General features: G+C 36.9%; 1 protein-coding gene across 5 annotated transcripts in view; it reads right to left on the reverse strand.

Annotated features, from left to right (window-relative positions):
• The window catches only part of LOC106867430 (transcription activator GLI1), a 442,162-nt gene that overhangs the window by 172,679 nt on the left and 256,527 nt on the right, over positions 1 to 12,956 (reverse strand). For all 5 annotated transcript variants that reach the window (XM_089364167.1, XM_089364168.1, XM_052973914.2 and 2 more), the window contains exon 3: positions 8,876 to 8,996. In XM_089364167.1, the coding sequence (XP_089220293.1) occupies positions 8,876 to 8,978 (103 nt within the window). In that variant the 5' untranslated portion in view covers positions 8,979 to 8,996. The remainder of the gene's footprint in view (positions 1 to 8,875; positions 8,997 to 12,956) is intronic.

A 12,956-nucleotide genomic window follows, 5' to 3' on the forward strand; every position in this document is an offset into this window, starting at 1 on the left:
TGTGGAGCTTTAGGTGTTTTCGCTCAATAAACATACACAACGCCCGGTCTGGGAATCGAAACCGCGATCCTCCGACCGCGAGTCCACTGCTCTAACCACTGGGCCATTACAACCCATTTGTTTAGATATACAAAAATTAGTTGCATACGATGTGTGTGTGTGTGTGTGTGTGTGTGTGTGTGTGCGTGTCTGTGTGCATCCAGTATATTCTGTAAAGTAGTTGGTGTTAGGGAGGGCATTCACCTGTAGAAACCGTACCAAAATCAAAATAAACACTGGAACTTGACACAGTCATCCAACTCATGCCAGCATAGATGGAATTTAATAGTGATGGTTATGATGATCTCACACACACACACACACACACACACACACACAAATAAGACAAGACTAGTTTGAAAATACTTTTTTATAACATATCTTACAACATGTGTTTCAATTTGTAATTGTAACTGAAATGCATGTAAGGGAGTATAGATTATAAGAATATAATTACTAAGTATATTTTCCTGTTTTAATTTTTCTTTGTATGTATACTTGGGGCCATTATAACCAGTAAGATATCATCATCATCATCATTGTTTGATGTCCGCTTTCCATGCTGGAATGGATTGGATGGTTTGACTGACGACTGGCAAGCCGGGAGGCAAGCCACTAAGTTATGGGGACATAAACATACCAACACCAGTTGTCAAGTGGTGGCAAACACACACACACACACATATATGATGGGCTTCTTTCAGTTTCCGTCTACCAAGGCTTTGGTTGGTCCAAAGACACTTGCCCAAGGTACCACACAGTAGGACTAAACCCAGACCCATGTGGTTGGGAAGCAAACTTCTTACCACACAGCCACACACACACACACACACACACACACATACATTTTTGTTGCCTGAGGAATTACATATCTAGTATATATAGTATATATAAATCACAGTATGTGTGTGCATATTGACTAATGCATACATTAGTCAATATACAATTCTCAACCAATTTTCAACAAACTTTACATACACACATTACTTATGTCCCAAGGATGGTCATGCACTATAACACTTTGCCCAAAGCTCCTGCATAAATGGACAAACTGGGAAAAACGGTTGTTTACATAGGTTTTTCTCTAATTCGTTGTATGTACATAGTTTTTTTTGTATGAAGGATCTTCCATACTTTTTTAATCTATATGGTCATATATTGGCATTAGAGAATATTTTTAGTGGTTTTCACAATTTACTTATTTATTATTTATTTATATGCTGAAATTGTGTATTATTACTTTCTATATTTTTTACGTGTATTGGTGTGTATTGAGTGTTTTGGTTAGAGAATATTATAAAAGTGAAAGGATTTTGTCTATTTATTTATTTTGACTGTCCACCTGCAGCAGTGATTAAATTGACCGGGAACACTATATGCAATGAATATCCAATACCAAACAATCTTAATCTCCATATTTAAACTGCATTAAACTTTGGCAAGCTTACCTTTACCTATTCTGAGTTACTTGAAAGGTGATGTTCCCGTCCCGCCTCTCTTCTATTTGTTGATACCTTTGTTTACCTACCAGTGGCATTGTTTCACTTTAAGGATGCATATTTATCCATCCATTATGATATTTCGACTGGTGTCTATTGTTTCAAATACGTTCTAGCATTGTCGTTCTAGCCATTTTTAACAATCACAAGAAATTTCACTTTCATGTAAAACAACTATATTTTGTAGTCATTATCCATAATCTACTCCCAAAACACTTCAGTAGCTCTACTTCGCTTCACTTGCAAACTTACATGTTTTATGATCATTAAAGTGTAATGACCTCCACAATAACCAGCCTTCAATTTGGTCCGTTCCTAGGTTAATCAGAAACCTACATTGCTGTGCTACTCATAAACCTTCTCAGTAGTTGAATTATTTGGTGAAAAAATACCACCAAAGCAACTTAAACCATCCAAAGGACGGGTGCATTTGCTAGTATAGATATAAGTCTGACTATAGTCCCTCACTTACACCTATATGTTATAGCTCTGGTGAATAGGAACAATGCTTTGTACAACTTGTAGCATTTTGGGGAGGAGCAGTTGGCTATTTAAAAATTGGAACCCATAGGACCATCCAAGCTTATATGGTCAGGACCAGTTTTAAAGTCAGTAAATGGTCAAGGTTGGTTGGAAAGCCTAACAACTGCCAGTGTTATTATTTTACTTGGTTCAGTTATTAGACTTCCACACCATAAAATCCCTATCATAAAACATAGTTGGTGAAAAGGAAGTTGTGTGTGTTTGTGTGTGAATGTGTGGATTGTATACACATTATAACCATACAGTTGCTAACTTTACATAATAGAACTTTTCACTCCCCTCTCAGTCTCATTCATTTATCTAAGGAAATTCAAGCTGAATGGATTCATTCTTCCAAACCAGTGACTCACTGCACTGTTTAAATCTGACCCAACAGACTGTACAATAAAGTTAACCACTTGACTTGTGCTGGTCATATTTGGTAGTGATGGTGGTGGTGAGTGGAATAAATTAATATATATGAGTATATTAACCCCTTTATCCGTAATTCTACTCCTTTTTTCAGTGTTTATCTCTTTTTTCCACACTCTATATTTTCTTTTTTGCTTGGGATCTCATGCAAAAGAATTTCTTAATTTAGAAGTAATACCTAAAGTAGGATTAAAAATGAGCTTAAAATAGCTAGCAAAATGGTTACCCACCCTGCCAATGGACACTCTCTCTTTATCTCCTTCTCTCTTATAATATTTGCTCCTGAACACACTTACACATACTCTTTCTCTTTCTTTTCTCTCCATTTACTCCCTCTCTCCCTCCTCTCTCTCTCCCTCCTCTCTCTCTCCCTCCTCTCTCTCTATTATAACAATGAAAACCTTTCAGTTTAAAAGTAAAAAAAGAACAACAGAATTCCATGAAGATTATATTTTCTGACTTCATTGAGTGTAACAATGATAATGATAACTCTGCTGCTACTACTACTACTACTACTATAACCACCACTACCAAGACTTTTTTTTTTAATCCTGGTACTTATCGGTCTCTTTTGCCAAACTGTTAAGTTATGGTGATGTAAACACACCAGTTGTCAAGCAGTGAAGTGGGGACAAACACAGACACAAAGACAAATACACACACACAGACATATATGTATATAAATAAATAAATAAATAAATGTATATATATATATATATATATATATATATATACGACAAGCTTATTTCAGTCTCTGTCTCCCAAATCCATTCACAAGGCTTTGGTTGGCCCGAGGTTATAGTAGAAGACACTTGCCCAAGGCACCACACAGTAGGACTGAACCTGGAACCAAATGGTTGGGAAACAAGCTTCTTACCATACAGCCATGCCGGCACCTTAGTAATAATTATTTCAAATTTTTGTACAAGGCTAGCAATTTATGAAATATTTACCGTACTTTTAAAGTCATTTTCACTTTAAAACATTTTTTTAAATATGCCAAAAAACCTTTTGTAATGGTATTCACTTGAAAATAATTTTAAAAAAACATTGAAATATTGTCTGTTTAAAGAAAGCTAAAATATAAATACTTACTGTACAAAGAACTTACATTTTTGAAATCACATTCACTTAAAAATATTTCTAAACGATTAAGATAGAAACATTTACTGTAAAAAAAAACAAATTGTATTTTTTCTTTGTTAAATCACTATCTAATCAAAACAGTAAAGTTTCTTCCCTTTCAGGATGAAGTTATATTCGGAACATTTTCCCATTATGCACCGTTTTGGGAATTTATACCCACAAACCTGAATATCTCAATAACTACTCTGATTTACATGAAAGTTGTTTCATTCTGTTCATATTAACATTTCAGGGTAAACTTAATTTATAGTATTTCCTCATTATGCACCAGTTTGGCTGGGTAACATTGCAAGTAAGGAAGCAAGATTCAAGCTGACTTTTAATGTATTATAGATATACATTAGTAATTAGTTGTAATAGTAGTAGTAGGAGAGAATAAGAAGGTAAAATCAAATTAAATAACAGAGTTATTAAAACAATGGAATCTCTTGTTTCTCAATGATGTAGAACAGGAAGAAAATAAAATGTATTTATTTCCACAATAGACAAACTTTTGTTTCCAGCATGTCCTTTATCTTTCATTTTTATTTTGGTTTTACATATGCTATTTTTTTTTTGTTTTATTTATTCTATTGGTCTCTTTATTGTTGAACTGCTTGTTTATGAGTACATAAACAAACCAACACCAGCTGTCAAGTGGCGGCGAGGACAAAGACACACACACACATATATATACATACACATATATACATACATATGACAGGCTTCTTTCAGTTTCTGTCTACCAAATTCATTCACAAAGCTTTGGTCAGCCAGAAGCTACAGTAGAAGGTACCACACAGTTAAACTGAACCTGGAACTATGTGGTTTGAAAGAAAACTTCTTACCACTCAGCCATGCCTATGCGTAATTTGAGCATTCTACATTTAAAAATAGCCCCAGTTAATCCTTCACCACTATCATAATTATTTCAAAAAGAAACATTGAATACATTAACATAATCCAAGGTACACTATTCTTGAAAAGAAGTGAAGTGGTCATGGCTGGATGGCTTTTGATTAAAGATACACCTGATCTACTCAGTTAGCCTTACTGCTGTTGTTTAGCCTTAGATCAGTCCTCAGGTTAAACAAGGGCTACAACTGTAATAAAACTTACAAACCTTACAATATTTCTTCAACATTGTCTAAATGATGCTGTTACTAAGTTCACAAATCTCTCAAGTCTTGGCCTACATGCCATACAAACCCTACAAGATTCAAGCTCACATCACATGTCATTTGTAACACATCTTTTTTACCTCAACTGGTCCTTCCTCATTCAACGTTTTTCTGAAAAAAATTTCAAGAAGAAAAAACACTTCATAACATTTCAGAAGGTACCTGGACAAATTCCTCCAAGAAATACCAAACCACTGATACGTGGACACATCTCAGCAAACAGCAGCTCTGTACTAGAGTGGGTTATGATGCCCTGAAATATGACTACCCTCAGGCCAATAATTTACTCTTTTACTCTTTTACTTGTTTCAGTCATTTGACTGCGGCCATGCTGGAGCACCGCCTTTAGTCGAGCAAATCGACCCCAGGACTTATTCTTTGGAAGCCTAGTACTTATTCTATCGGTCTCTTTTGCCGAACCGCTAAGTTACGGGGACGTAAACACACCAGCATCAGTTGTCAAGCGATGTTGGGGGGGGGGGACAAACACAGACATACAAACACACATACATATATACGACGGGCTTCTTCCAGTTTCCGTCTACCAAATCCACTCACAAGGCTTTGGTTGGCCCGAGGCTATAGTAGAAGACACTTGCCCAAGGTGCCACGCAGTGGGAATGAACCTGAAGCCATGTGGTTGGTAAGCAAGTTACTTACCACACAGCCACTCCTGCGCCTAAAATTGTCAAAACTTAGCTACGTCATCTAAAATCCATCATGGATTATCTCAATCTTGCATAAACATTGCAGCATTCAATAACTTTCTTAGCAGCAAGCACTGAATTAGGTTGCACACCACAAAAATAATGCAAGAATGCATCAATTAATGCATTCTGATTGAATTCATTTTGCTAACCTTTATTTTGGCCAATATGAGAACATGCAATCATATAGAAACAGAAATGCAACTTGCTTAGATAGCAATGATAAATCTCATATGATAAATCACTGCAAGTCAGAATATGCAGTATGATAGGGGCATAATATATTTGCTGCACTGGATCTGTTGATTGCACCTGGTTGCTCAGTCATTTACCTACATGCTATAGAGCTATTCTCTTAACTGAGTAATTGGTTGACCAAATTTTCATGTTATCATTATTGTAAATCTATGAAATAGATTAAAATATAGTAATTGATTTACTTAGCTATTATTCTGAATCAACAGGATACCAAGCGTGAGTGGGAGAGAGGAGTAAATTATAAATAAAAGCTTACTCATTTATTTATATTTATCTGATAGGTGAACAAGTTATCGTCTAGGAAGCCTAAAAACTTAGGATGTAGATGTTCTCTCAAAAACTTTTGTGGAGATTTAAAAAAAACATTTCTTAAGTCAAGAAGAAGGACTGTTATATAAATGAATTCATAAACTGGGACAAGAGGTTTCTTTTTCCTTTTCCTTTTTTTTATTTCCAAAGCAGGCAAGCAGTCTTGAATCAGTGATAATGAAACAACACATGTTGAATACTATTTGTTGATTCTAAGGCAGCAAGCTGGCTGAACTATTAGCACATCAGACTAAATGCTGCTAAACATTTTGTCTGTTTTTACATTCTGAGTTCAAATTCCACTGGAGTCAACTTTGCCTTTTATCTTTTTGGGGTTGATAAACTAAGTACCAGTCATGTACAGGGGTTGATGTATCTGACTTCTTCTCCCCACTCAAAAACTGCTGGTCCTGTGTCAAATTTTGAAACCATTATTATTATTATTATCATTATTATTATTATTAAGGTGGTGAACTGGCAGGATCGTTAGCATGCTGGACGAAATACTTAGCAATATTTTGCCCATCGCTATGTTTCAAGTTCAAATTTTGCTGAGGTCGACTGTGCCTAACATCCTTTCATGGTCAATAAATTAAGTACCAGTGAAACACTGGAGGTGATGTAATCAACTAGTCCCCTCCTCACAAATTTGAGGATTATTATTATTAAGGTGGCGAGCTGGCAGAATCGTTAGCATGTCAGGTCAAATGTGGCATTTCGTCCATCTTTACGTTATGAGTTCAAATTCCGCTGAAGTCAACTTTGTCTTTCATCTTTTCGGGGTTGACAAAATAAGTACCAGTCAAGTATGGCAGTTGATGTGACTGACTTCCCCCTCCCCTTAAAAAACTGCTGGTTATGTCTCAAAGTGTGAAACCATTATTTGCTGACTCTACTCAGTTGAGAACTCTTGGTGACTAAATTACTTATAAATTAATTTTGTGATAAATTAAGTGATTTCAGTATATATCTATTAGCTGTTGTGGCTATCTTGCACACAAGTATGAATTGTATGCTAAAAGAATAGTTGTTTTTTTTTTTACTTCATTTTTGTATCAGGTTTGCAAGATTCTTTATGTGAATTTGTGTGTTGAAGCAAATTATGTTGTGTCTGGGGAGAGTCATATTGTCATAATGCCTTATTATCTAACACACTCACTGGTTCGATTTCCACTCATTTATTACTCATATATTTTCTTCCAAAATTTTTGTTGCATTTGCAACCTTATCAATGGATGTTGACTCTGTCCATTATTGGAGCAGCATTCTTTTTTTTTTTGGTCTTTTTAAAATAAATTATTGTATATTTTGCACACACGTAATTTACTTATTTACATCCAGTCCAAGTGGACTTAAAACAATGATGATTATATGCGTGCATGTATGTATATGCATGTGTGTGAAACCTATGTTAATATATAATGTACATAATACACACATCCACATTGTTGCTATTGAATCCCCTTACCAACAATTATCATGTAGCCATCTATTACACACTCTCGGTCTCTTCCTGTACTTGCTCTATTACTCTTTTATATCTATTACTCTGGTGCTCCAGTGGAGGTGCAATGGCCCAGTGGTTAGGGCAGCGGACTCGCGGTCATAGGATCGCGGTTTCGATTCCCAGACTGGGCGTTGTGAGTATTTATTGAGCGAAAACACCTAAAGCTCCACGAGGCTCCGGCAGGGGATGGTGGCGAACCCTGCTGTACTCTTTCACCACAACTTTCTCTCACTCTTACTTCCTGTTTCTGTTGTACCTGTAATTCAAAGGGCCAGCCTTGTCACGTTGAATATCCCCGAGAACTACTTGCACATTAATTTCACGAGCAGGCTGTTCCGTTGATCAGATCAGTTGGAACCCTCGACGTCATAAGCGATGGAGTACCAACAACAACTCTGGTGCTCCTCTCTCTATCATCCTCTTTCTCTCACCACCACCTCTTGTCTCTGTCTTCTATCTTCTGGGGGATGAGACAATTTTTTGGCTGTGATAAAAATATGAACTTCCTAGATGCGAAAAAATTTGTCTTCTTTCCTGCAAACTAGAACTTTTTCATAATTGGGTTTAATTTAAAGCCCCTCAATTCTTGGTCTTACTTCCATGCTTGGAATTTCTTGACTAAATCACCAACAAATTCAAGACACTTCATCTTAAATATTTTTTTTATGGCCTGGTGGACAAATCTATGCTGAAAACTGATCCTTGATGGGTACCTGCTTGCACAATATATTGAGATATATGCACACTCACTCACTCACACACACACACATGCATACATACACACACTCTTACACCCCGAACATACACACACTTACACCCTGACACACACACACAGAGTGACACCCTCATATTTATGGTGGAAATGCTAATGAGATTGAATGACATTCATGCTATTTTTCAAAACAATCAATGCCAAACAGTTCAATCCTAGAACTGAAGCTAATTTCCAGACTAGAAACTTGAGAGAATTGTTTTTCTTTTCTTTTTTCTTTTTTTTTTTTTCCTTGAGAAAGGGAGAAAGACTGAGTAAGAAGTTGGTAAGAGAAGGTGTTTATGGTTAATGCTGACAAAAGAAGACTTAGGAAGAAATAGTTAGGGCAGGTCTGCAAACATTTGGATCTCAGATGAAATGAAGAAATGACATGGGATCAAATTGCAAAGAGAAACGTTATGCTATAGACCTGCTTAACCTACTTTTGCACCGAGAAACAAACATTGTTAGGATTATGATTATTATTATTATTATTATTATTATGAACCCTGGGTAAAATTGAATTTAATAAGATGTGAACTTACCATTTTGGCTAGATGCATGAGATTCCACGCCTTCAGTGCTTTCAGCTTCAGTTTTTATATGAGTTGTACTCCTGTTTTCTTCGGACATTTTTGGTAAATGCATGCATGTAATACATAGCACCTGCAAAAATAAAAAATAAAACTGATATAATATCCTTGTTGACATTGTTATTATTCTTGTTGTTGTTAGAAGAAGAAGAAGAAGAAGAAGAAGGCAGTGAGCTGGCAGAATAGTTAGTATACAGGACAAAATGCTTAGCAATATTTCATCTGCCTTTACGTTCTGAGTTCAAATTCTGCCAAGGTCAACTTTGCCTTTCATCATTTTGGGGTTGATGAAATAAGTACCAGCTGAGCATTGGAATTGATATAATCAATTAGCACCCTCTCCATAAATTTCAAGTCTTGTACTTAACAACAGAAATAATAATCATCACCATCATTATCATTTAACGTCCGCTTTCCATGCTAGCATGGGTTGGATGATTTGACTGGGGACTGGCGATCCAGATGGCTGCATTAGGCTCCAGTCTGATCTGGCAGAGTTTCTACAGCTGGATGCCCTTCCTAACGCCAACCACTCCGAGAGTGTAGTGGGTGCTTTTTACATGCCACCGGCACGAGGGCCAGTCCAGCGGTACTGGCAACGGCCACACTCAAATGGTGTTTTTTTATGTGCCACCTGCACAGGAGTTAGTCCAATGTTTTGTCCGCATGCCACTGGCACAAGTGCCAGTAAAGCAAAGCTGGAAACAATCACACTCAAATGGAGCTTTTTAAGTGCCACTGGCACGGGAGCGAGACCACTAATAATTATTCTTATTGCGAGCTTATAGAATCATTAGAGTTCAAGGAAAAATGCTTTGTGGTACTTCTTCCAGTTAGCTACCTACTGAGCTCATATCCAGCCAAGATCAAAATGTTACCTTTCATCCATTTGAGGTTGATAAAATATAATACCAGTCATATACTGGGGTCAATGTAACTGACCTATCCCGCCATGTCAAATTCCTGGCCTTTTACCTACATTAAAAAAATTATTTCGTCCGTCTTCAGATTCTGCCAAGGCCAACTTTGCCTTTCATTCTTTCGGGGTCGATAAATTGAGTACCAGTGAAACACTGGGGTCGATGTAATCGACTAGTCCTCTCCCACAAAATTTCAAGGCTTTAGGATCATTATTACTATTATTTAAGGTAGCGAGCTGGCAGAATTGTTAGCGTGCCAGATGAAATGCTTGGGGAGTTTTAACAAACGAAGGTAAGAATTGTTTTCTCACGGTTGTAGCAATAGCGAAAGAGGTAGTATGGAAGACGAGGATAAAAGGAATTAAGACAGGCAACTTTATCTCTGGCCACAATTTACGTTCATTTTTTACTTTTCATTTGAAAAGGAAAGTGTGGCTGGAGAGGAGATGTCTGTCGGAGTGTACGTTCCAAAAGAGATGGAAGCATGTTGCACGAGTGTTGTGCGTGCAAGGAACCGTGTGAATAGTCAGAAAAAAAAAAAGAAAAAAAAAGGTGCCAGCGATAGATCGGGGCTTGTGGGGTCGGAGCGTGGCCTGATCATCGCTTCATTTGTGTTGTCTAACGTACTGTTAATATCATTCGATTTTTTTATATTTTATAAAATTTTTAAAGTCATATTTATGTAAACCATTCGCATTACTGATCCCAATCAGTTGTTTTGTACCATTCTATGTTTGGCCCCCTGTGGGCAATAAAGAAATTGGTATTTCGCCTCTCGCTATCTTCTTAGTTCAATAAAATAAGTACCCGTTGAACACTGGGTCAATGTAATCAACCCATCCCCTCCCACAAAATTGCTGCCCTTGTGGCAAAATTTGAAACCATTATTATTATTATGAAAGCAAGTGAGCTGGCAGAATCTGTTAGTGTCAGAAAAGTTACCTTGCAGTATTTCTTGCAGTTCTTTGCATTCTGAGCTCAACTCCTATACAGGTCAACTTTGTTTTTCATTCCTTCTGGGGTTTATAAAAATAAAGTGCTAGTCAATTACTGGGGTCACTTGGATTTACCTATCGCTATCTCCTCTCTTCAAAACTACTAGCTTTCTGCCTAAGTTAGAAACAAAAATTAGTGGTGAAATCAATGGAATAAATACTAGGGTGAAATGCGTTGCTTATTTCCTTCCTCTTAAAACTGCTGGTTTTATACCAAAATTTGGGCCACTAGCTGGCAGAATCATTAGCATGCTAGGCAAAATGCTTAGCTGCATTTTGCCTGTCTTTATGCTCTGGGTTCTAATTCCAATGAGGTCAACTTTACCTTTCATCCTTTCGGGGTCAATGAAATAAATACCAGTTAAACACCAGGGTTGATGTAATCGACTTACCCCTTCCCCAAAAATTTCAGGCCTCGTGCCTATAGTAGAAAGGATGATTATTCATTATCATTATCAAGGAGGTGAGCTAGCAGAATCGTTAGCATGCCAGGTGAAATGCTTTGCGATATTTCATCTGCTGCTATGCTGTAACTTCAAATTCCACTGAAGTTGATTTTGCCTTTCATCCTTTCGAGGTTGATGTAATTGACTAGTTTCCTCTCCCAAATTTCAGGCCTTGTACCTTTAGTAGAAAGGATTATTATTATTAAGATGGCAAGCTGGCAGAATCGTTAACATGCCAAGTATTTTGTCAGTCCTTACATTCTGAGTTCAAATTCTGCTGAGGTCGACTTTGCCTTTCATCCTTTCGGGGTTGATGAAATAAGTACAAGTTGAGCACTAGGGTTTATGTAATCAAGTAGTCCCCTTCCTGAAACTTTCAGGCCTCGTTAACACACTGGACAAAATTCTTAGCGGTGTTTTGCTTGTCGCTACATTCTGTGTTCAAATTCCGCCAAGGTTGACTTCGCCTTTCATCCTTTTGGGGTCGATAAATTAGATACCAGTGAAACACTGGGGTTAACGTAATTGACTATCTCATCCCCTAAGTTTCTGGTCTTGTGCCTTCAGTAGAAAGGATTATTATTATTATTATTATTATTATTATTAAGATGGTGAACTGACAGAATTGTTATTGCACTGGGCAAAATACTTACTAGTATTTTGTCTATCTTTATGTTCTGAGTTCAAATTCCACTGAGGTCAACTTTGCCTTTTATCCTTTTGGGTCAGTAAAATAAGTATAAGTCGAGCACTGAGGTCGATGTAATCAACTTACTCCCATCCCTGAAATTGCTGGCCTTGTGCCAAACTTTGAAACTGTTATTATTTAAGGTGGTGAGTTGGCAGAATCATTAGTATGCAAGGTAAAATACTTAGCAGCATTTCACCTGTATTTTTGTTTTAAGTTCAAATTCCACTGAGTGACTCTTCCTTTCATCTTTCGGGGTCAATAAATTAAGTACCAGTTGAGTACTGGGTTGACGTAATTGTCTAGTCTCCTTCCCATAAGATTTCAGGCCTTGTGCCTATAGTAGAAAGGATTATTATTATTATTACTAACATTTTGTATTTTCATACTTATTAGCTAAGGCTTTGCAGCCACATAGTTCTGGGATCAGTCACAATGCACAGCACCTTGAGTAGGTATCCCCTGCTGTAGATCCAGACCAATCAATGCCTTGTCAATTAAGTTTGTAGACAGAAACTGTGTGGAAACCTGTATGTGCATGTATGTGTGATTTGTTCAGCTGAAACCTTTTAAGTTGATACTCCAGCATGGCCACAGTCAAATGACTGAAACAAGTAAAATTTAGAAGATTTTTTCTCCTTGCAAAAGCAACTGAGTAAATAAGTACCAGTACTTAAAAATAAGTACTGGGGTTATTTTGTTTGACTGAACTCTTTAAGATGATGTCCCAGCATGGCCACAGCCCTCTGACTGAAACTGGTTAGCTCAAAATCCAACAAAGTCATCATTGTCGCCATCATCATCTTTATATTTGCTTTTCCCATACTAGCATGGGTTGGAAGAAACTTCTTGAAATAATATTCTATGGCCTGGTGCCTTTCCTGGTGCTAACCTTTGTTTTCAAATAAAATACTTTATTCTATGCCAATACTTTACTATCTACCAATTTTACTAAAAGTAGGCATTGGTTGCCCAAGGACTTTA

Source organism: Octopus bimaculoides, chromosome 16 (assembly GCF_046866305.1).
Source record: "Octopus bimaculoides isolate indiv1 chromosome 16, ASM4686630v1, whole genome shotgun sequence".
NCBI classification, from domain to species: Eukaryota; Metazoa; Mollusca; class Cephalopoda; order Octopoda; family Octopodidae; genus Octopus; species Octopus bimaculoides.